The sequence below is a fragment of the Neovison vison genome, chromosome 2 (assembly GCF_020171115.1).
Source record: "Neovison vison isolate M4711 chromosome 2, ASM_NN_V1, whole genome shotgun sequence".
Taxonomy (NCBI): Eukaryota; Metazoa; Chordata; class Mammalia; order Carnivora; family Mustelidae; genus Neogale; species Neogale vison.
This window is the reverse complement of record NC_058092.1, coordinates 32,070,724-32,094,695: the sequence shown is the minus strand read 5'-3', so window position 1 is coordinate 32,094,695 and position 23,972 is coordinate 32,070,724. Positions and strand designations below refer to the sequence as shown.

At 59.8% G+C, this 23,972-nt stretch overlaps 1 protein-coding gene across 1 annotated transcript; it reads right to left on the bottom strand.

Annotated features, from left to right (window-relative positions):
* Window positions 1-3,202: 3,202 nt before the first annotated feature.
* FOXO6 (forkhead box O6) lies at window positions 3,203-23,762 on the bottom strand. The gene is made up of 2 exons (XM_044237969.1): window positions 22,936-23,762; window positions 3,203-5,385 (listed from the first exon to the last, which is right to left on the bottom strand). Exons 1-2 carry the CDS (start codon window positions 23,347-23,349, stop codon window positions 4,120-4,122), a joined length of 1,680 nt encoding a protein of 559 aa, XP_044093904.1. The 5' UTR covers window positions 23,350-23,762; the 3' UTR covers window positions 3,203-4,119.
* Between the last annotated feature and the right edge of the window lie 210 nt (window positions 23,763-23,972).

The following is a 23,972-nucleotide window of genomic DNA, read 5'->3' as shown; positions in this document are numbered from 1 at the left end:
TCCTCCCCACCTTGCCCTCCCCCCCCATCCCCCCCAAAGAGGTAAAGGCTGAGGAGGAGGGTGGGGAGCCCTGGCCTCCAGGCTGGTTTCCCCAATCTGGGACAACTGGTTCTGAGGCTCCGTAACCCTGCCTCCCTTCCCTCATTGTGGAGCAGGTGAGTGGGTGAAGGGAGAAGGAAAAACTGGGGGAAGCGTTGAAGAGAAACAATAAAGGAATGGGAAGGGAGCTGAAGGAAGGAGGGAGAAAGGGAGGTGAAAGGATGGGAAGTCCCAAGAAGGTGAGAGAGAGGAGGAGAGAGACAGGAGGCGGGTGTGGGGAGAGGAGGCAAGGAGGCCCAGAGCATTATCAGCACTTAAAAAGCAGCGGCTCAGTTCTTTGGCACAAATAATGGCTTTTTATGAATAAATCATGTGTCAGACGCCTCCCAGGGAGTGGGCATGGAGGGGGGCGCGTCTGCTGGGCTCCAAGGCTGGCAGGGAAGGGCCGGTTGCAGACCCCCAGCTGCAGGGGTGTTGTCCCCTTTCTCCTGATGGGGTCCAAAAGACAGACGCTGTCTCTGGAATTACCATGGGCCTGAGCCTGGCGGAGCTGTCTTTACTCTGAGGTGGTCTCCCTGCTCCGGGCTCATGAGCCTGGCCTGATCCCAGGGCTGGGAGTGTCCCTTTGCTTTCCTCCCCTCCCATCCCCCAGCAGAGCAGCCCAGAAGACGCTCCTGGCAAGGGAACACCGGCTCTGATGCACCCAGGGAGAGGTTTGCGCCAAGACAGCAGACACACCCAGAGAGGAAAACATGCAGTGCCCACAACTCACACAGGCAAACTCCACAGCCCTGGGCGCACATGTGGGCACACTAGGTGATGGATACGCTGTTATGCCTAACACACACACACACACCCCCTCACCCAGGCATGTGCACAGACAGGGAGACCCTAACCATCACCAAGGCTGTCCCCCCTCCCCAGGTTCACGCACACGGGCCCACACAGACAGATGCATATGGTGCTACACGGACACACAGACCTGCACACGCACACCAGCAGCCCACCCTCCATCAGCTTAGGGTGGGGGCAGCTTTGCAACCCATATGGAGCCCAGACCCAGTTGGGTTGTCCTGGAGTCTGCTTGTGGGGTGGGGCTGGGGCATCTGTCCCAGGGGATAGTCCATCAGCCTCTATATGCTCCCCACCCAGTGAGGAGAGCTGCCACACCCCACAGGGAGATCTGGCCTCCCAGCACTTAGCCCAGGACCTGTATAGGTCCTGTGGCTCCAAGCTCCTTTGCTGCCCGGCTGACAGCCACCTCCCTAGAGGCAGTGGGGGCCATGGGAAAGCCTGGGCATTGGAGGTACACAGTCTGGGCAAGAACCTTGGCTCTGGCACTTTTCAGATGTGTGACCTCACAGAAGAATTCCAATCTTGTTCACTTCTCAAAACAGATCTGAGACAGTGGCTGTGGCCCCAGCTTCTAGACTGAGAAAGTGAGGCTCCAAAAAGTAAAGGCACTAGGCCTTATTTCCAGGACCACACTCTTTTCACAAACGCTAAGAGCTCAGTGTTCTGGTTTTCCTCCTCCACTCCCTTTGGTGGCTCTTTCTCAGACAGTGGGTTCCTTTTCCCGTGCCAACGTGTTCTTAGGTGTTTACCAGAGCACACTTGGGTTGCCTACCTCTTCCCACTCAGCATCATCCCCCAAGCCTCTCTAACACCTTCATGAAAACCTCGGTGCTCCTGATTCTTTAACTTCCCTCTCTAGGGTTTCTAACTCCATGATCCAGCTGGACATCTCCAGGCCGCCATGCTGCCCAGTGCTGCCATTCACACAGTAGCTACACTGCTGAATATCCCTCCAAAATCCCAAGGGTTCCATGGAGCTCTCTCACATGGAGCCCATCTGAGGCTAAGTACCATCTCCCCCAGGGCTCCTCCCACCTCAAGGCTCCCCTGCTCAGGGAATGGGGCTGCCCATCCAGGTACCCAACTAGAAACCAGGCATCACCTGATTCTTCCCTGACCCTCACCCCCTCATCCCAGTGATTCTATATCTAAAATACATGGGAATTCATCCTTTCCCCTCCAGCCCCACTGTCCTCCCTAAGCCCTCCCTGTTTGAATCACCTCCAACATCTCTGGCCTGGCCACTGACCCTCTCCCCCTTCTGGTCCATTTGCCTCCCCATCATTGGTAATCTCTCCAGTCTCTTTGCTCTGGCCACACTAAACTGCTTTTGGTTCTGGAACTCACACCATCTTGACTCCGGGCCTCTCAACAATGCCATTCCTTCGCCCTCTGAATCCCTCCCCTTCCCAATGCCAACTCACCCTTCAAGACTCAGTTGAGACAGCGCCCCCTCCAGGTACCTTCCCTGGGAAGGGTGCAGCATGTCATTCATGTCCCCCAGCAGCCAGGCTCCACCATTCATTACAGCTCTGATGCACAATTGCCTGTTTATCCACCTGTGTCCCCTGTGAGCTTCTAAGTTCCTTGAAGGCAGAGGTTGTGTCTCTGTCGCCCTCTCTGGCAGCCCCAATGCTTGGTACAAGACCTTGGCACTTAAAGGTGCTCACGAAATCTTCCATGGATGAATGAATGAATGAGTACAGGGCCGAGCAGTTCACATACCTTTTCTTATTTACTCCTCGGCAGAAATCCATGCAATGGGTGCTACTACCCTGTGGTCTAGACCAGGAAAGTAAGACATTGATAACTTGCGCATGGGCGAAGAGCTAGCAAGTGGCAGGGAATGGATTCAAAGAGAAGTCTGTGTGTCTTCCAAGGTCTCCCTTCCCTTATCCCACCCTGCCTTCCCAAGCCATTTTCCCTTTCTGACCCTGTTTTCTCATCTGCACAATGGGAATGAAAATCATACCTAATGCAGGACCTGACACTAGCAGGTTCTCTATCTGTGCCATCTCTCCGAACCTCTAGGCTTATGTATTCAGAACAGAATTTCCCACAAACCAGAAACTTCCTGCAATGCATATGCTCACAGAAACAGGTGCAGAACTCCACACGGGCACATCGCCAGCGTCCAGAACTCAGTAGGCGCTTAACCAATGTGTGTGAGCAGACAGGCATCAGGGAATGCCGACAGGGACTCAGACACAAAGCCACAATAGGGACGCAGGCACAGGGACACCCTACGATCCCTGCCAATGACCCTCCTCAGCCACCACCACCACCCCTGCTAGCCCAAGGCGCGGGAAATATTTAAAACAATTTTATTCATGAAAATATGCTGTACAATGCACTCTACACGGCCTCGACACGGCACACACGCACACGCACACGCTGACGGCACGGCCACGGTACACTGCCTACGATATGCGCCGGGGACGCCGCGCCCATAGCCCGCCCCGACCGGACACTTATAAATACGGGAGAGGAGGCAGGACTGGAACGGAGAAAAAGGGGTGTCAGTTTGGGGGTAGATCCGGAACTGAGGCCTGCTGGAGAGGCTGAGACCAGTACTGGGGAGGGGGGGTAGAAAGGGGGATTAACTCCAACCTGAGAGGAGAGGAGGAGCTAGGGCCTGCCAGGATAGGAAGGAGGGGCTGAACCATGGGATGGAGGGCTCTATGGGGGGTTTGGGGCCGAAGGAAAACAGCTCAGGGTGATCAGCCAACAGGTAGGTGTGCTTCCGGGAGGGGGGTCCTGCCTTAGGGTGGGTGAGGCTAAGACCAGTGGGAAGGTGTCAGCTGGGAATCAGATCCGGAGTCCGGGGTGGGTGATCCATAGCGGTGAGGGCGTCTGCAACTTGACGGTTCGGAGACGCCCCCAGCCCCATGCCACACATCCTGGTTAGAATCCCCGACCACCAACCACCGCAGCTCACCTGGCTCCTCCCTACTCCCACCCGGCCTGGAATTCCCCCAGGACTCCTGCCCTGGGGGACAGGAGGAGCGGGTCTCAGGAGTTGGATCAGGAATGGCAGGCGCCCCGGCCCCGCCCTACCACTTCCCTCCAGGGGTCAGCCTCTGAGGGACGTCTCTAGCAGGCCTGGGGCTGTCTCCCGGATCCTCCCGTGGAGCTGGAATGGGGGATGGGGCCCAGGGAATCAGGACGGGAAGACAGAAGCCCCTTGGGGGCGGGGCGGGGCACCGGGGGCGCGGGAGGCGGCCCTCAGCCCGGCACCCAGCTCTGGTTGGGGGGCGGAGCCCCGGCCAGGCCGGGCGGCGGCGGAGGCAGGGCAGAGTCGAAGTTGAAGTCCATTTCGTCGCTGTCCATGAAATCGTTGAGGATGATGGACTCGACGTCACACTCGAGGCTCCCGCTGAACATGTCGAGGTCCAGGTCGGCGGGGAAGCGGTCGGGCGCGGCCCCCAGCGGCCCGGCGGCCGCCGCCGCGTATGGCCCGGGCAGCGCGTCCAGCAGGAGGCCCCCGGGCGGGGCCCCGAAGGCTGCCGCGTGGCTCGGCGGCGCCAGGCCCGCGGCGCCCGCCTCTCCGGGCAGCGTCATAAGGCTGATGGGGTGGGCTAAGGCACTGCGCGAGGGCACCGGCGGCGCGTACGGGGCCGCGCCCTTGCCGGGGTAGGCGGCGGCCGCGCCCGCCAGCGCCAGTTCCCCCGGCGCACCCAGCACCGGGCCTGGCCTGGGTGCGGGCGGCGGCGGCAGCAGCGCGGGTAGCGCCCCCGGGCGGAAGGGCGCGGCGGCCGGCGCGAAGCTGGCCTGCTTGTTCTCCTGGATGGTCTGCATGGGCAGGCGGCGCAGAGCGCCCAGCGCCGGCGGCCCGAAGCCCCCGCCCCCGCCCCCGCCGTAGGCGCTGCTTTTGCAGCCTCCAAAGTAGGCGGGCGTCCCCGCCCGGGCCCGAGGCCCGTACGCGTCCTGCGCGCCGTCCATCAGGGCTTCGGGCAACCCCGCGCCGCCGCCGTGCAGGCCCAGAGGGCCCCCCAGCTCGGCCAGGCGGGGCAGCTCCCCGGGGCAGCGCGCTCCTAGCGCAGGTGACAGCGCGCTCGCGGGGCTCGGGTACATGAGCGGCGACGACGGTGCCAGGGCCTCCAGGGCCTCGTCGTCCTCCAATTCGGCCGCCTCCCCGAGCAGGGGTCTCCCGCCGCCGCGGAAGTCTGCCCACGCCTCGTAGTCGTCGCTGGCGTGCGAGGCCGGGCTGGTGGCCCACTTGGCTGCGGCAGGCATGGGCCCTGGGGCTGGCGCGCCCGGGGGACTGTCATCGGGGCTTCGCTCAGGTGCCTGCAGCTGCTTCTTCTTGCTCGCCTTGCCCTTGATGCGCAGGAACTTGGCCCCGTTGTCCATGGACACGGCCCGCCGCCGAGGGGTCTTGCCTGTCTTCCCGCCCTCGGGGTTCAGCATCCACCAGGAGCTCTTGCCTGTGCCCTCATTCTGCACGCGGATGAAACGGGTGTGCAGCGACAGGTTATGCCGGATGGAGTTCTGTGGCCGGAGACAAGGACATGGGTGGGGGGGTGGGAAGCGAGAAGGCCATTAGAAAAGAGGAGGAAATGATTGGAAAGAGGAGAGGGGAATAAAAAGGTGAGAGAGGAGGAAGGAGAAGGGCCAGAAGGGGCAATGGGAGGAAACAGAAAATGATGAAGGGTGAATGGGGTAAAGAGCGGGAGAACAGGTGTTAAGTACCAGGTTGGACAGGAAGACACCTTCTACCCCAGAACCGCACCACTCTTCCCTCTCCCTGGCACCCCTTCCCCCCACAACACACACCGCCCAGAGGGAGGGGCTAGGGCTTTGGGCCTGGCCTCTCCCCAGGAGGCCTGGCAGAAGCCTGAGGGCTACTCTTAAGGAACTATAGCAAGGCCCCCTCTCCCCAGCTCAGCCAAGCCCCGCCTGGGGCTAGCCAGGCTGCCAGGGCCCCCCAGCAGATTATGTAAGGGCTCATGCCGCTGCGTGGCTCATTTGTCTGCCCCCTCCCTCCCCAGCCTGGCATGGCGCCAGGAGCCCGAAAACCCAGGGCTCCAGAAATCAATCTCGCGGTGACTGATTAAGCCCTGTTTAGAACTAATTGCTCTTTCGTGTGTGGGGAGAATAAATTACCTGCTTTAATTTCGTGTCTTTAAAATGCAACTGCAGGTAGAGAAGACTGTTAACCCTTTGCTGGGAGGGCCTGGCCAGGGGTAGCAGAAAAGGCTGGGGGTCCCTAAGGTGGGTAGAGGCCTGGAACTCTTCCGAAATTTCCCCCAACTCTCCTGAGCTCCTGGGAACCGTAGCAGCCTAGATTCCCAGCAAGCCCCTCAGAGCACATCCATCAGCCATGGGGGACCTCAGACCAGACCTGTGCTCAGTGTCCACTTTCAGGCCAGTCCAGCTCTCCCGCCTGCCCTCCCTTCCTGACCACCTGGAGCAGAGGAGCTCTGCCCCCAAGCCCCTTTCTGGTAGAAGCTTCACAAAGTCGCCACACATCAGGTGGCCTGATCCCCATTTCCAACAAGAAGACCAGGGCTCAGAGAGGTCAAGTGGCTCGCCCAGGGCAGCCCAGTGCCTTCTGCTGTCCCTCAGTACCTTCCTGGGCTCCACCCCTGCCACCCACGCACACATTCTCTTCTAAATTTCTGCCGTGCTAGTCTCTAAAGCTCCCCATGTCACAGCGCACTTTTGCCAAAAAGGTGGGGAGGGGTGGCGGGGCACAGCTCCCACGAACTGCCAGGGCTCTTGACTCAATCTCCTTGAGCCTCAGTGCCTCAGTGAACGCCTCTGACCAAAATGGGCCTGGTTCAGTAACCACCCCAGAAAGCTGTTAGATCACTGCGTGAGGCAATGTGTGCAGGCACGTGGTTGGTGACTGTTACGGGGTGCTCCTAAACCCTGGTTAAAGGCCTCACTCTGGCCAGAAGACCACACTTCGAGATTACCCCCCGGACCTGCTTTTTCTCTGCCTCCTTAATACCATGTTCTGGGTATAACTGCGCTAGGCACCAGCCGTCTGGGAAGCTGGCATTACCCCGTCTCACTGCACCAGGGAACAGAGGCCCGGAGGCATGATGTAATTTGCCCAGAGTCCCACAGGCAGCACATGTCAGATAGCACCCCAGACCTAACTCAGCTCATGGACCTACTCCTAACCTATTTGTCTGCCCAGCTCATAACCACTGGTCAGTGAGAGCCCTCCCTCTTGCTTCCTTCCCGTCGGTCTCCAGGAGGAGGGGTCCTTCCTGCTGCCTCCCTCACACTCCCAGCTCCAGGTACTGGCCTCACTGTTCAGGCACCCCGCCCGCTCCCTATGGCTGCCACTTTCTGGTCTGGGGAGGTGACAGCTCCAAGGCTCCTCCCAGCGTTGCCCTGCCTGGCTTCTCCTGGGGCCCCTCGAAGAGGGGAGCTAGACCCCCAGGGAGTGGTGCTCCCTCCAGTAGATACCCCCTTCACACTCCTGCCCTTGCACCTGGCTCCCCAGCCCCTCCTGCACACCTGTGTTCAGAGGCCTCAGGGGCCTCAGTTCTCCCCCAGGGGCTGTCTGGCTTCGTGGAGGCTCCGCCTCCCAGCTTCTTCAGCTGGAGGTGGGTCAGGCAACACCTCTTTAGCGGTGTCACTGTGTGCCAGCCTGGTTCTGCGGGCTGGGGGTGGGGGTGGGGGAGAGGAGGAAGACGTCACCAAGTGTCAGCACCCACTCAGTACCTGCTTGTTCAGCCCGAGGTATCATAAGTCTTTGATCTCATGTATTCTCTCCAGCTCCATACTACTCAGGGATTGTAAGCCCTGTCTCCGGATGAGGAGAGTAAGGCTCAGAGTGGTTCAGTAAGCTGCCAGTCCCACCGTTCAGATGGCAGAGGCAGGTACTGATTTCAGGTTCCCCTCACCCGGAGTCCAAAGGACATCACATTCCACCACGGCTGAGAGAACCGAGTCAGGGAATTTCCAAAGAATCTTAGGAAGCCAGGACTCTGGTGCTTCTCAAACTTTCCATGTAAACTATCCCTAGAAGCTGGCAGCATAGGAAGCCTGGGGCATGCCTCAAGGTCAAAATTTCCTATTAAGTCTTGTGCTTCGTTTTTAGCATTCAGGGGGATTTTGCGTTGCAAAATTGCATCTGAGTTTTCTGAACAGACAAATTATGTTTTTCATGTTTTTCCATGTTTCCATGTTTTCCGTGATTTGTACCAAGAGCGCCCACTCTGGGCCTGTGAAGGTTTGCACTCTTCCCCACTCTGTTCCCTGCCTGGCCAGGTACCCCTGGGACCCGGAGCCCCCAGCCTGATACCAGTGCTGGTCTGACCCAGAAAGGATGGACTTGCCCAAGGTCACCCAGGACCTGGTAGCAGAGAGGGGTTCGAGCACTGGCCTCCTGACCCCTGGCTTGGTGCTCTTCTCACCCCACCAAGCCTCACCTGGGGAGGCCTGTTCATCTCTCCGGGCCTGTCTCCTCGCTTGGGTACTGATGAGAAGTGCCAGCTGTACTCCATGACCTTTTCAATCTGACACTGTAAGTTCTTGAACTCATCCAGTCCACAGGTTTTCAAACTTTTTTTTTTTTTAAAGATTTTTATTTATTTATTTGAGAGACAGGGAGAGAGAGCGCCAGCAGTGGGGAGGGGCAGAGGGAGAAGGATGAGCAAGGAGCCCCATGATGCTGGGCTCCATCCCAAGACCCTGGGATCAAGACCTGAGCCAAAGGCAGACGCTTCACTGAGCCACCCAGTCGTCCCAAACTTTTTTTTTTTTTTTCCCCAAACTTTTTTTTTTTAATAGTAGAACTCTTTGCAAATGGAATCTAATGCAAAAGGGAGTGTTCCAGACTCAAGCCATCAAGGAGCAGGACCGGCTCACACCCCTGGCACTCTTGCAGAAAACCAGGCCCCGGTGGAAGGATGCTGCAGGCCAGGTGGAAGGGACTGTGGACGGGACGTCTGGAGGTCTGGAACACTTTGCCCAGCGTCACCTGGAGAGGGAGCCCAGAGCTGGCTAAGGACCTAGGCCTTTGCCTGTGGAGCCAGGCTGGGCACCAGCTGTGTGCCTGGGCTGTGGCCCCTGAGGGCAGTCCAGGCCCTGAAGCCCAGTCTGGCTCCTCGGGGCCCAGCCACCTGGTACCACTCAGAGCTCCCAGCCAAGATCCAGAGGCAAGCACAGATCACAGCTCACCCACAGGGCCTCCTGGGAGGCCAGAGGCCACGGAGGAGGTGAGGGAGGCAGAGGAGGGAGACGCCTCTGCCAGGCAGCAGTAACCAGGTCTCGCAACCAGTTGCCTAGCAACCCGCCACCACAGCCACAGCCCTGGCATGCCCAGGCTGCTCCCCTGTGCCCGGAGCTGGGCCCAGCTTCTGGGGCCTCCCGCCTCCCACACCTCCACGCAGGCCTGGGGCAGGTTAACAGGGAGGTCGGGCCTCCCTGATTTGGGAGGGAGGCCATCTCAGGGCAGAGGGAAGGCACAGTGGACTGCATCCACGCCCATCCCACTCTCCCTTGGAACCCGGGATAGAGAGCCTGGGCCCCCAGGGACTCACCCGCCTGGGAGAGGAGCTGGTGCAGGGGAAAGCGCATGGGCTCTGGTGTCGGACCTGGATTTCAGTTTGGGCTCCCAGCACCCCACGAACTGTGCAACTCTGGGGCAACATGCCTTGAACCTCTGTGTCCTCAAAGACCTAACTGCTTCCATGCTTGCCTCCCTACAGCCGTCTCCCACCCAGCAGTCTCACCCACCAAATAGCTTGGGTCACATCCAGGCCTGTCCAGAACGCTCTGATGCCCCCCATCTCAGAGCAAAGAATGACAGCCTTGCCATAACCTGCAAGAGCCTCCATGACCTCTCCGTCTCCTCCCCTAAGCCTGATCTGCTCGATTCCTTTCTCCTGTTCCTTGAAACTGCTAGGCACGGTCCAGCCCTGGGGCCTCTGTCTCAAGGGAAAACTGTTCGCTCAGATACCCCCATCCATCTCTCATCCCTTTCAAGTCCACGTGCAGAATCTTTTGCCTGGAGGCCCATCGTGACCACTCTAACCCTTTGCTCCTCCTCTCTGCCATTTCCTGACCCCCCGACCTGCGCTCAATTTTTCTAGAGCAATAATCACTTTCTTAATTAATAGACAGTTCATGTGCATACATTAAACAATTACTATGTAAGTTATATATAAATATATAATTTATTTAGAGTCTGTATTTATTATTTATTGTCTGTTGCCCTTCACATTAGAATATACATTTCAGGAGGGATTTTTGTCGATAACCTATGTGTTGACCATACCCCGTGTGTTTGATGAGTTGCTGGCATTTAGTAAATGTTCACTGAATGAATGAATGAGCGAGAGAGAGTGGAGGGGGTACTACTGTGTTGCAGGGAGAATTAAAGGAAACTGGGCAGAGAGAAGGGGACACAGGCAGAATGAGAGACAAGCATGGGTGGAACAAGTCAGGAACAGCCTGATCCACAGAGGGAAGCACAGAGGAGGGTCAGGGCTTCCGTGAGAAATGAGGGACAGCCTCATGGGGTGGCCGTGCCCCTGCTCCCCTCACTCCAGGGCCCCTCCCCCCTCCCTCCCTCTGGCCAGACAGACTTGAGTCATCTGGGGCTTGCTGGGGCCGAGGTCTCAGAGAGCCTGTCCCACCGGGGCCAGAAGACACACCAGGAGCCCCAGCGGGGAGAGAAACACTTCAGCCGTGCTGCGGGTGTCCCCCCGCACGGACAGGGTCTGACCCACCTGGTGCTGGCAGCTCATCGATCCAGCAGGACGCCCTCATTTATTCCCAGGACACCCTTCGCCCACGAGTAGTAATGCATTCCTCTGACAGCACAGCCCCATTTATCCAGCACCCCAGTCCCATTTATCCAGCAAGTACAACCTCATTTGCTAACAGCACTCCATTCACCTGACGGGCCCCCTCATCCATCCAGCAGGACACCCTCATTTATCCTCCAAGTCCGAGTCTCTCCTTCTGCCTGCGGTGGGCTGTGTTCTCTGCCGGGGCAACCCGCCCGGTCCAGCGGGACGTCATCTCTCCTACAAGTCCTCTTCATCCCCGGACAGGACAAGCCCATCTATCTCATAATGCAGCCTCACCTTGCCTCCGAGTACCACCTCATTCCCTGACAGTACAACCTCGTTTATCTTCCGCTACAACCTCATTTCTCCTCCTCGCACAGCTCCATTCTCTGATAACTTACCCTTCTCGGATCCAGAGCCTGCCAGAGCCCCCAGCGCAGGGGGTGGGGAGGGCGGGGGAAGAACGTGGAGACAAGAGTGGTCTCACCAGTCCAGTTCCCTGCCTACAGAGGGCTGCCTGACACTATGACTCGGACCCATATCCACCCACACCAAAAGGGCCCACGGACTCAGGAGTTCTGCACTGCCCGGTCCAGCCAGTGCCCCACCATGAACCCACTTTCCATTCTGTCCCCTCTAGGGGTCAAAAGGGCCCTCAGGATTGATTGCCTCCAGCTCCCCAGCAGGGAAAAGATCCCACCTGATTTGATTTGCAACTTTGGCTGATTTCTGTGGCGTGGATACTCCCATCGCAGTCAATTTTAAGCTGCTAGCATGACATCACTGAGTACAGAACTGGGAAGAAGTGTGCAGGACGGGCCCTTTTGAGCCAAGGCAAGCCAGCCCGAACACACCACTGGGGTGTGCTTCAAATACCAAGGCGGGAGAAGGACACCACCTCCCCCATGCCAGACCCAGTCTAGGTTCTTTAGATGCAGTCCTGGTAGCCATCGTGCAAACAGGGGCCACTCTTGTCCAAAGAGGGGAAAGTGGGCTCGGGAGAGTTCAATGACACGTAAGACCACAAAGCTGGGCAGTCCTGGAGCCAGGTCTGAGTCTCAGAGCGGTTGGGCTCCAAAGCCAGAGCTCTTCCTACCCCCTCCCCCAAAGTGGCAGGGGACATGGTCCCACCCACCTCAATGGCCACCCCCACCCGCCCGGGGTTCACAAGCCCAAGCTTCCTGGGTTTCATCAGAGGCAGGAGACCCAAGTCTTGTGTGTCCCCACCCACCACAAGTCCTGTGCAACCTCCTGGCCTTCCGGACATCTGGAGAATTCCAGGACTTGTCAATTCAGTCCTAGGACCTGTACCCATCCGCCCACTCCCAAAGCTAGGTACTGATACCCCTCCAGGTTCCATCACTCTCCAAGGTTCAGCCCAGCGCCCGTCTCAGGAAGCGGGCCTTGCCTGCCCACACAAGAACCCTCCGAGGCTGTACGGCCTATCACCCCCATTCCCTTTCTGCCCACCAGAGCTCCAGCCACCCTGGATGTCTTACACTGTCTTATACAGACAGGCGTCTGCACACTCGGCTCCCACTGCCCCTCCTTCCCTCTCTGCTTGACCAGTTCCTGCTGCTCCTGCAAGTCGAGCTCTGTGTCATCTTTCTATTTCCCTCGGCAAGTCCCAAAGGTAGTAGCTCCCACCGCAGTGCCATGGCAGAAATATAACCCCAAACCCGAGGACAACTGGGCACACGCTGACCTCCCCACTTGGAACTTCGCAGGGCAACTCCCGGCTCACAGTTAGTCCACACATGCCACGGAGCGCTCGGCAGCCGTGAGCCTCTCTGGCTTGGCAATTCTCTGCCCTTTCTGTTCAGCAAAACCTCAGGCCAGAGCTCCAGGCCTCGCCTTCTCCCTCCTGCCTTCCCCTCCAGTTCCTGCTGCCTCTGCCACCTCCCTGCTTTTCCTCAGTGCTTCCAGACTCCTCGGGAGAATTCAGGTAAGGAAGGAAGGCAAGAAACTACCATTTACTGAACATTCATTATGTGCTGTGCACCGTGCTGGCACCACACTTGAAATCTCACTGTCTTTTTAACAATCCTCTGCGTTGGTGTAGTGTGCCGATTTTACTGAGGAGAAACTGAGGCTCCAAAAGACGAATGGGGCTGCCCAAGGTCACGTGGTGGAAGTGGTGATGTGAGAAGGAATTCACACCCAGGGCCCTTGCCTTGCCTCCCACCTTGAGATGCCTCAAAGGAGGATCCCAGGCCAGACAGAAGCTCCAGGGCTGGGCCTGGGGTAGGAGTGGGGGTGGGGCAGTCCGCACTGGCTCATCAAATCCTCCAAAGACTCTTTTCTCCTTCATCCAAGATTAACGGGGATCCCTAAATGCAAAGCCATCCAGAGCCCTCCCTATCACTCTTCAATCGGAGCCCTGTCCTTCCCTCTGCAAGCATCACCTCCATATACCCCTGCCCCAGGCCCTGGGAGCAGCTGCAGTGACCTCACCCCGCCCTGCCCTGGGCCCAGCTCTGGGGAGGGCCTAGCAGCTGTGCCCCAGCCCTGTAGGCTGGCTCCTGGGGGGAAAAGAGGCAGAGTGGGCATGGCGCCAAGAGAACCATCTGCTCTCCCAGGGGCATGGCCACCCGCACAGACACTGGCCTCGCCCCCAGGGGCTGCCCTTGGCCCTCTGTCCCTATGCCAAGGGGCTCCAGGATCCCCAGGCAGCCCACCCAGACCGGGGCACCCGCCCTCATCTGCCATCTGTCTTCTGGATTCTGAGAGGTCCTTGCAGGACATGTTGGAGCATGAACGTCCCCTGAAAAATGGACAAGTGCTCGGGGTAAGCTCTGGGTGTAGAGGCCAGAGGCCAGGGCTGGGTGTGCTGAGCGCCCTCGTGCCCCAGCCCCAGCCCCAGCCCCAGCCTAGCAGCGCTAAGAGCCTGAGATCCCCTGGGGGGAGGGGGGCCTCCATCCCCTCACATCTGCTCAGCTGGCAGGTGCCTCTGGCAGAGGGCGAGCCCCCTTCCCCCACAGCCCCAGCTCAGGTTACAGAGAAGGCAAGGCCAGCAGAGGACAGGGGGAGGGGACAGACAGGGTGGAGGAGGCTGCAAGGCTTCCCAGAGTGGTGGGGGAGGGGAATTTCGGATCTCTAGATGGGACTCAGAGCCAGAGAGGGAAGGGCCATACCCAAGGTCACACAGCCTCCCAGTGGACAAAGAGGAGACCTCATCCAGGGGCAGGCAGCCCTGGGTTCAAGGGCGACCTTGAGCAAACCACTGCCTTCATCTGTTAAAATACGGAGCCTAAAACCTGCCTGCTAGCCTCCCAAGGCCAGGAGGAAGACTCTGTAGGCAAGAGAACGGTGGGTCAAGCTAGGGGCAGGTGGAAGCTTGGACATCCTGAAGAGCTGACACCTCAGGGACAGAACAGGAGGCCTTAAAGGAAGGACCACTTGCCCCCAACACATACACACACACACACACACACACTAACACGAGTCAGTGTCTCTCAAGGATCAGGGCCCAGGATCCCCACCCCACACAGCAGTGGGGAAGGGCTTCCTTTCCTCTCCCAGAGCAATGTACAACACAGTAAGGGTGTTTGCTAGGATTTCTTGGGGACCTTATATGTAACTCTCCTGTAATTCTCACCACAAAGCTTGGGCATAAGTCCTATTATTATCCCATTTTGTAGAGGAGAAAACAGGCTCAGTTGCCCAAGGCCACACAGATGGTGAGCGGCCATTCTAGCTCCTCCCTTCTGCCTCCGGGACTCCTAACCGCACCACAGTCTCCCCTCTAACATCCCTCAGGTCCCAAAGGGTCTGCATTGCACCTCAGGCCTGCTTCTCAGACTCTCTGCACTTCTACCCTCTACACACCTTCTCCCTTGTACCCCAGTGCCAGGCCCACACTGCGTGCCCAAGCTAGTCTTGCCCCCTGTCCACACCACCTTGGAATGATCTTTCGGCCTAGATCATTCCCCAGCCTGGAGTGCCAGCTCCCTGGACTGGTCCTCAAGACCATTCCCTTCAGTCCCCTGCTTGCTTCCCCAGCCTCAATTTCTGCTGTGCTCTGACCAACAGAACTGGACCCCATGGGCTCCCAAAGAGTCCTGAGGGTTTGACCTCCTTTGTCTGGTTCCCCTTCCCCCACTTCCAAATACCCATTATTTGGCCTTCCCTCATGACCCTGAGCAATCTTCATCCCCAAGTCCAATTCAGGAGACCTCATCTTATCTCCCCAGCTTGACCTGTGGGTCACTCAAGGTCAGGGAGCCAGTCTGGCTCCTCTCAGCAGCACTGTAGTGGGTGGCTGACAGGTGTAAGTCTGGACTAAAGTGAATGGAGAAAGCTGTCATCAGCCTTGGGCCTGCAGATGAGGTGAGGAAGGAGGCAGCGAACACCACAGCACATTGGTCTGGCCTTGCCCTTGGGGAGCTCTGTGTGAGAGAGGGAGCCATGTGCCCCTGGAGCAATTCCTCCCCCACCCCTCAACCCCAAGACTGGAAGGCTCAGGGCCAAACTCTAAGACCGAGCAGAGAGACAATGATGGGAATGGGGGGCGGTGGGGGGCAGGGAAGGCCTGGCAGGGAGTGAGGGGTGTGTGTGAGCTTGGATTGACCTGGCCTGAACACTGGGCTAGGGAAGAGTTAGCCCCAGGAGTTTTATTTCTGTCACTTACAGCAGGATACAGTAAAAGCCACTTTCCTTCTCCAGCCTTAGTTTCCTCCTAAAACAGGGAAAGTCACAGTAGCGACTTCACAGGGTGCCGCAAGAATTAGAAGAAAGCATGTGTATAATGGCAGCCGATGGCTGAATCCTGGGCTAGCATAGTTCAGTGGGGCTGATTCAAGGGTCAGAAGAGTGGAGTGATGTGGCTGGAGAAAATGACGGGGAGCAGGGGGCCAAGGCCTTGAATGTCATGCCAGGGGAGGCCCCCGGACAGGATCCTGTAGGGATAGCACTGCGTTGGACATACAGGGAGCTCTCCGAGAAGAGGGGCTGTGACTCTCAGGTCCTTACTGGGCCAGTTCCAGATGCTTGCTGAGTCTCTATGCCACAACGAATCTTCCTGCAGCCAAAGGCCCTCAGTGGCAGAGGGCATCTGCCCCAGCTGCCAGCTCCATCCTCTCCAACTGTGCTCTATACAGCGCGACTCCTGAGACAGGAAGGTGACCGTGCTGGGGCTGGGGAATCCGGTGTTGAAGCTGACTGCATGGCCTACAATTCTCTGGAGGACCCAAGAAGAGTGAAGAGGAGGGGAAGGGGCTCCACTGGGGCAGCCTACTTAGAGAAGAAACTGGTCTACACTGGGAGCAGAAGGGAGGGACAATCAGGAGTCTGGGACACCACCACGAAGGCATTGGCTCAGAATCGAGGTCCATCAGTAGACAGACCCATTAAAACCAGACCCTCTGAGGGTCTGATAGAGAGGGTCTGAGATGGGAACTAGAAAACTCTTACTTAAAAGCTTCTAGGTGACTCTGATCATCAACCAGTTTTGCCAACAATGAAGGATTTGAAAATAGGCAGGAATTCTCGGAGAGATGTGGTAGGTTCCAGAATCGCCTGGGAGGTGGGCCTGTATTCAATCCACCCGAGCACCCAGCCCAGTTTCTGAGGGGTGGCCCAAGGGGTCAGTCCAAGAGTCAGGAGCTGCCTCAATGAGCATCTGACAAAGGCAGGGCGTGAGAGGTGTAAAGGTGGCAAAGCAAAGGGTCCCTGAGATCACAGGCAGCGCGGAAAGCAGGAGGGAGGGGAGGGCCTGGCCAAGGCCAGCTGAGGGCCCAGGAGTCCATACAGAGCTGTCCAAGCCTGGCTGGCTCCCAGGAGGACACTGAGGAGCCCCTGACGATTCTGGAGCATGAGAGAGCCTTGGGGCAGGAGGGCTGGTGTGCATAGGGCTGAGACCACACGGCACTGGGAGAAACAGGGGACAGACAGGTTTGTGTCTAAATCAGGCTCAGCCTCGTCCTGGCTATGCCGCCCTGGCCCAGTGACTTCACCCTTCTTGGCCTCCATTTCCTCAACTGCAAAATGGGGCTATTAACACATATCTGGCAGGGTCCAGGGAGGATGTAAAAAGAGAATGTATGTGAAGTGCCCAAAGGCCTAGCACCCAGACATTAATTCTCTTAATTCTGGTTCCCCTTCCCACAAGAGGCAACCCCCTTAGAGACCAGAGAGGTTTCTCTGCAAAGAGGGAGGCCCCAGGGGGAGGGTGTGGGAGGCCCCTCCCCCACACGCCACCTGGCCCCCCTCCCACCTCCACATATGGGTTGGGGGGTGGGAGAGGCAGCAAACAGCCAAACCCTCCCAAACAGGAGTTGGTTTCCATGGTAACCAGGGTGCCAGGAGGAAGGGGGGGCCGCTCCAGATCCAGCTGTCCCCCTGAGCACCCTACTCAGGCCCCAGAGCCTTAGTTAGTGCCCACCCAACACCCTGCACCCCCCATCTGTCTGCTCTGGGGGCCCACTGAGACTGCCATGAGCACTCTCTTTATTGTGTCCAAAGTCCATTTGCCACCTGGGTATTGCCAGGGTCAGAGTAGGCATCCCCAAGCAGAAGTCCCAAGTTCAAGTCCATCCACACCTGCAATCACATGCTTGCACTCCTGAGAAGTCCCATGAGTATGTTGTGCCCTGGGTCCCAACTAAGCCCTCACAGCTCCTTGAACCAGAGTGTTGGTCGATTACAGACTTCAAAGAACCAGGGATCCAGTTAAGGCCCTTTGGACACCGATCTCATCGGGGATCAGAATGGGAAAGACTTTGCTCCAGTTCACACACACCAGATCAGGCTCCCTTAGGGAGACTCTGTGGGTGCTCTGTCCACCCTCAAAGGCTCTGGACTCCTCAACTCCAGCGGACCCAAACAGCTGAACCAACACACCAGGAGAGGAGCTCGGCTCCAGGGGGTTGGACCGCTGCCAGCGAGAAGGAAGGAAGTGCTAACAACTTTTAAGACCTGTCTGGCAACAGAATGGGCAGCCCCAGAGGCCAGTGTGCTCAGTCATTACGGTGTGTGAGAAGGGGACTGAGCTGGGCAAGGAGGCGTGCAAGGTAGTGTTGGGTTCCATGACTCCCCACTTCCTCTAGAGATGCGCAGTCGGATTTGGAGGTGGAAGGAGTGAACCCCAATGCATGACCTGTCTCCCACGTACCCACCCCCTAGTTGGGAGGTAGGCTCACAGGCTGCACATAGGGAGGGGCTGCTGGTGAGCTGTCCACAAGGTAAGGGAGACAGTGAGGGGAAGAGGGGCCTCCCCTGGCTATAGCCAGTACACCTATATCCTAGAAGCTTATGGCCACACCCAGTTCATGGCCACCACTGCCTCGCCCCTCACAAGACCCAGACAGAGGGGCTTCCACAGCCCCCAAGATCCCGTGTGGCAGCCACCACCAGCTGCCACTTGAAGACAAGGCTCTGGATTGCAAGGAACACGCCTGCACCCTTTCAAAACCCAAACACAAGCCCTATCCTCCAGCCTCAGTGGCACAGAAAAAGTTTGAGTTTTGGGGCCAGAAGGGGGTTCGATTCTCAGGGCAGGCACTTCCTAAGGCTGTGACCCCAGGGCAAGTCACTTCTCCACTCCGGAAGATCGGGATGCTAATACGTCCCCCCCCCCCCCAAAACATGGTGGCCAGGATGTGAAGGGATCTGCGCTGGGCTAGGGGGCGCCTCTTTCCAGGCCCTCTAGCCCTCCCAGGCCCTGCCAGAAGCCCCCAACTCCAGTCAGTCCTGAAGCTGAAGTCCTCTGGGTGTGCAGAGAGGGGGGCCCCCAACCCACAGAAAGTGGGGGCTGGGGGGTGCTGAACTTTCGAACCCGCAAACCCCCCGCGCCGTTCATTACCTTAACACGAGTTAAAAATAACCGTCTCATCTCTTTAAATTAGTCTGTCTGCAATTACCGCCTGGCACGGCGCTGCCCGCCATCGTCCCGCTGGAGCGGCGCCAGGTGGCAGGCGGGGCCCTCACCCTGTCTGTCCGTCTGTCTGTCTGCCTGCCTCCCCATCCCTCCTTCTCCCCGCAGCTACCCCAGGGGCCTCCCCGAGACCCAGACTCCGGCGCTCCCCAAGTGGCGCAGGGAGGGGGCCGGGCCTGGGGCTGGCTGGCGGGAGCGCGGGGGCCGGCGGAGAGCAAGGGGACTGGGGTGGGGGCTCCGGAGCAGGGCGGCGGGGGAGGGGCGCCGGGAGGCCCGGGAAGCCGGAAGGGCCCGCAGCGCGCCAGCGCTCGTGGGTGGGTGTGAGCAGGTGGCCGTGGGAGTCTGCCGGGCGTGCCAGCAACTGTGCCAGGAGCGGCTGGCACGGGCTCGTGCCCAGGAGGCGGGCAGCTGCCAGCCCCCCGCTCGTGCGCGGCGGGGGGTGAGGACACCCCCCAACCGGGGCTCACACCGCCTCCTCCCGCACCCCCACCAACCCTTGGGGCTGGGGATCCCCGAGGACAAAGAAGGAGGAGGGAGCCCTGCTGGAGCAAGCTGGAGGGAGGAGAGAAGGGGGAGCCCTCTGCACTCACATTCACTGCTCAGCCTGGCGGTCAGAGGACCCTCCTCTTGACCTCTGACTTAGTCCCTCCTACCACCCCACCTAAGACCTGCTGCCCAGCCTGGGCCAGATGGGGGTTGCACCCTCCCTCCAGATCCCATCCCCCAACCGCAGAGCTGCTCCAAGCCCTGAGGGAGAAGGGAAGTCCCCATCCACTGTGCTCCTCCCCCATCAAGCCTGGGGACAGGAATGGGAGGTGCCCAGGCCTGGCCTGGGAGCTCCCAGGGGAGCTGGCAGCCAGGAAACACAAAAGCAGGCAGAACAACTCCAGGGGCGCTAAGTGGAAGGAGCACCAGGACCCAGAGCAGTCTGGAAGGCTTCCTGGAGGAGTCCTGTTGCTAGGCAAGGTGGGGCTGGAGCATCTGGGAGGAAGTGGGAGGCTCTACCTGGATGTCTGACCTCCACTCTTTTAGGACACCGAAGAGGGAGGGGAACATTCTGTCTCAGCCCTCACCCAGGGCCTGGAGACCCTCTGTCCTGAGAGAAACACTAGCAGCCTCTTCGGCGGCGGTGGAGTTCCCAGCACCAAGGCCAGGCTTGAGGCTGTTGGGGGTCCTGCACCTGCTGCTGATCTGGCCTCCTCCTGTTCCCATCAGCAGCACCTCTGACTACCTCCCCGAGTCCCAGGTGGGACCACAGGGTGAAAGCCAAGCACCTGGGCCCTTCCTGATCTGGCCCACTCCCATTCCCAGGCCACCTCCCTGCCATTCCTAGGAGCCGCCCAACCCTCTCATCTCCTACAGTTCTGCCTCCTTGCCCTTGCATCTCCAGTCAACGTCCCTTTTGAGACTTTCTCACACATTCGGCCCCCAATGAAGACAGCCCAGATCAAGTGCCACCTTCTCTGGGAGGGTTTGCCTGGGCTCCCAGGGGATCTAACCCGCCTTCCCTGTACCTCCCCCCACCTCTGGCCCTTCCTGGCTGTAAAACACACAGCCTGGGTGTGGAGCCCCGATGCCTCCTGAAGGCAGGTCTGATGCCTTCCCCTTTGGTCCCCCACCCTCCCTCTAACACAGGGCTCTCGGTATATCCCAGGGATTCAGGTCCACACTTATGTGGGGGAGGGGAGGGAGGAAGGAACAATGGGCCCCAGCCCCAGGCCTGGCCCTAGAGGTATACCACAGCCTCCACACCCTCTGCTAAAGTGAGGGCTGGCTGGGGCTGGGGCTGGTCCCTCCACCAGTTCTCTGGAGGGACTGAATGGGAATGGGGGCAGGGGTAGGAATGAGAGGAGAAAAAGGATTGGGGGTGGGGTAGAATGGGAAAGGCCAGAGGTCCCTCTGAGCAGCCCTCCTTTAGTGTCTGGGTGGTCTCAGCCCAAGCCTGGGACGGGAGCCCAAGCCTCAGGCTCCCTCTCCAAGGCCCCAGTCCAGGACCAGCCAGGGCACCTTCCTTCCTGAGCCAGGTGCAGGGAGAACTAGTGTGTCCCCAGCAGCGTGGTGCAGTGGAAACCACCTCCAAGGGGCAGGCAGGAGACCGGGGTGGGGGGGGGGGCATTGCCCAGCACCTGCAGCTCACCAACAACCTGAGGAGTTCCATCCCCTTCTGGGGCCTCAGGCTCCCCGTTGTCTGAGAAATGAAGTCCGGGGACTAAATTATCTCCAAGCACGTTCCCAGTCACATTCTAGGATTTAGACCTGCCCCTGTTCAAAAGCTGTCTGTGTCCCCCTCCCACACCCAGTGCCAGCAGGATACTATTCCAGAGGCTGTGTGGGGCCTTGGAGGGAGACACACCTGGATTGGAGTCCAGCTCTCCCCTCTACTGACTGTGCGACCTTGGGCAGTTCACTCCTCTACTCTGCGCCTCAGTGCCCAGCTCTGTGAACGGTGACAGTGAAACCTACCTCAAGAACTGCTGAGAGCATTAAGGAGACAACTGGCACAGATGCCTGAAGGTGGCTGACACCAGGCCCCTGGCAGCCCCTGGCAACCCCTGGATGCCCTGGCTTGGCCCTGAGACCCTCATGAACTGCAGTTCTCCCTCAGCTTCTGGTCTCACATCTTCTCTTCCCATCTTCCCCTACCATTCCTGGTCCCTCAAGCTCAAGTGGGGCTCCACCCCCTACAGGAAGCCCTCCTGACTTACTCTGGGCCACAGTACCCTCCCCAGCCTCTGCACCCTCTGCACCAGCCACCCGTTCCTTCACACTCTCACCAGACATTCACCCGTGGCTCCTCGGTGCCAGGATCTATGCTGGGTGCCATGGGCACGGAGACTGCTCTGCCACTGCCACTGTCTTCTAATGGTTGGGTGGGGAGGGGAAATGCGACAGGACACAAAAGACTGAGCCCTATCACAGGCAAGGAGAGGACCAGGGAAGAGGAAGTCCTTAGCTAGCTAAAAAGGGTCAGGGAAGGCTTCCTGGAAGAGGCATCTGAACTTGTGATCTTGAAGACAAGAAATACATCTACAGGGAAAAGTGAAAGGTGGGAGAGTGTGTGCGGACAGGGACAGGGGTGGGAGCAAATCCCAAGGGCAGTACCCACTTAGGAGGAATGAGTGTTCTCAGTGGGGGCTGAACCAAGAAGATGGGAGACTCACGGGTGCTCCTCCAACCTGTACCTCCACCCTGTCGTGGCCAGAGAGGGCCAGAGAAGATGCCAGCATGAAGCCTGAGAGCCATGGGCCACCAGGTCAGAGTGCTGTGGCCCCTACAATGCAAACCACTGGGCGACCAGAGCTGCTCATGTCTATCAGCCTCCCTTCCTCCTCTGGCACCCCTCCTTCCGCTGACCTGTCTGCAGCCACTACCAGGCACTGCTCCCTCCCTCCATGTAGGCATGCCTCCCTTGCAGAGACCCCTCTCCCATAGGAAGCCTAACAGCTCCCAGGCCCTAGGCACAGACCCCTCCCTCTCCCCCAAACCTCCTTCTCCTGCAAAGGCATCGACTATCCCCATTCCCCAACGAGATGGTCAGAGGAGGGTCTGGAGGCCACAATCCAGTCAAGCCCTTGTCCTCTCCCAAGATGGCTCCCCCCTTTCCACTGGATGGCACTGAGGCCTCCCTAGGGTGCCCCTGCCCCTCCCCTCCCCCCAAATGCATCTGGGCTCAAAAAGCCAGGGAAATGGAAGCCAGACAGCCTAGGGTGGAAAGGGACAGATCCCCAGCCCTCAATAGCCTGCCTTCATACCGGCAGAGGTCATCCCCAGCCCACCATGCTGATCCAGGGAAAGGGGGACAGCAGCTGCCCCATGGAGAACTCAGATTCCAGGTCACCTGACCAGTTCCCCACCCCAGGCTGGCTGGTGCCCTAGGGTGAACTCTTGGCACCACAGGAAGAAGGGTTCAGGGTTGCACTCCTTGCCCTGGGGCCAGCTCCAGGGAAGGTAGTGGGAAAGATCTGGGGAGAAGGCAGGCACTGGCCCCAGGCCATTATTCCAGCTCTTTAAGAAGGGTGCCCGGGTGAAGAGGGTAAAACAAGAGTAACACACACAAAGCAAACTCGCGGGGTCTCAGAGGGGGCCCCTAATATCCGAGGTCTCCCGGTCGGTTCCTCTGCCACGCCGCCGTGGACAGGGTGGGGGTGTCCCTCCGGGGTGCCTCAAAGTGGCAGTCCCTTGTCACCTCACCAGACCTCCCACCCTGCATCCAGAGCACGCACACAGCTGCTCCCAGCACGCCCCCGCCTGTCTGCGGGCCGGCCCCACTCCCCAGGCACACACTCTGTGACCCCTAGGGGTGCCCCAGGCCTCCCTCCCGACGGCTCGTCGGGGCCCCGGACGCACCTCGCAGCCCCAGGAAGCCCTAGCCGGCGACCCCAGCCCCCCTCCCCAGGCGGACGCTCCCACCTTCCAGCCGGCCGAGCTGTTGCTGTCGCCTTTATCCTTGAAGTAGGGCACGTAACGGACCATCCAGTCGTAGATCTGCGAGAGCGTGAGTCGCTTGTCCGGGGCGCTCTCAATGGCTTTGGTGATGAGGTCGGCGTAGGACAGGTTCCCCCACGCGTTCCGCCGGGAGCTCTTCGCTTTCCGCAGCGGTCCGACCTCCGCGCCCAGCGGCGGCGCTGGGGCCATCGCCGGGGCCGTCGCCCGGCGCTCCGGCCCGCAGTCCTCCGCGCCCTCTGCCACCCCTGAACCCAGAGCTCCGTCCTCGTCGCCGGCCAAGTCGGGCTGCGGCAGGGGCCAGGTACACGAGCGCGGCCGGCTCTGCGGCGCGAAGTCCGGGTCCACGTCCACCTGATGCGCTCGCAGCTTCGCAGCCATGGTCCCGCCCGGCTCGGGCGAGGAGGGGAGGGAGACTCCGCGGAGGGTGGGCGGGCGGCTCCGGGATCTGCGCGCCCCGGGGAGGCCCGCGGGAGGGGTCCCTGGCGGCGCCGGCTCAACCGCGGGGCGCCATGGGCCGGGACGCGGAGACAGGGGGCTGGACGCGCTGGGAATCCCGAAGGGAGGGAAAGATGGGGGCAGCGAGGGAGCGGCGGCCCCGGAGCCCGGCGGGCACACACCTCGCCCAGCTCCGCTTCTAGCACCTGCCGCCTGCTTGCGCCTGCAGCCACCACCGCCACCGTCGCTGCCGCCGCTCCCCCGGCGCCGGCCCCGCGCGCGGGCCCCGCTCTCCCGGGACGAGGCCGGATTGCACCATGCCGGAGACCGAGCCCGTGCCGGAGCCCGCGCCACCGCCGCCGCCGCCGCCCCGTGAATGCCGCCGCCGCCGCCGCTCCGGCTCCAGCGCCAGCTCCCGCGCCTGCCGCGCTCAGCGCCGGCTGCACCTCGGGATGGGCGGGGGACGGGGAGGGGGCGGGCCCGGCGCGGGAGGGGGCGGGGCGTGCCCGCCCGCGGCCACGGAATCCTCTGCCAGCCCGGGTGCCCCGCCTGCGGGCTGGGGGTTG

What these genes read in the sequence shown, in the direction of transcription:
- FOXO6 (XM_044237969.1), bottom strand. Translation starts at nt 23,349, where the DNA reads ATGGCTGCGAAGCTGCGAGCGCATCAGGTGGACGTGGACCCGGACTTC. An exon ending in ACAGCTCGGCCGGCTGGAAG is followed by an intron (nt 5,386 to 22,935) that starts GTGGGAGCGTCC and finishes CTCCGGCCACAG; the next exon opens with AACTCCATCCGGCATAACCT.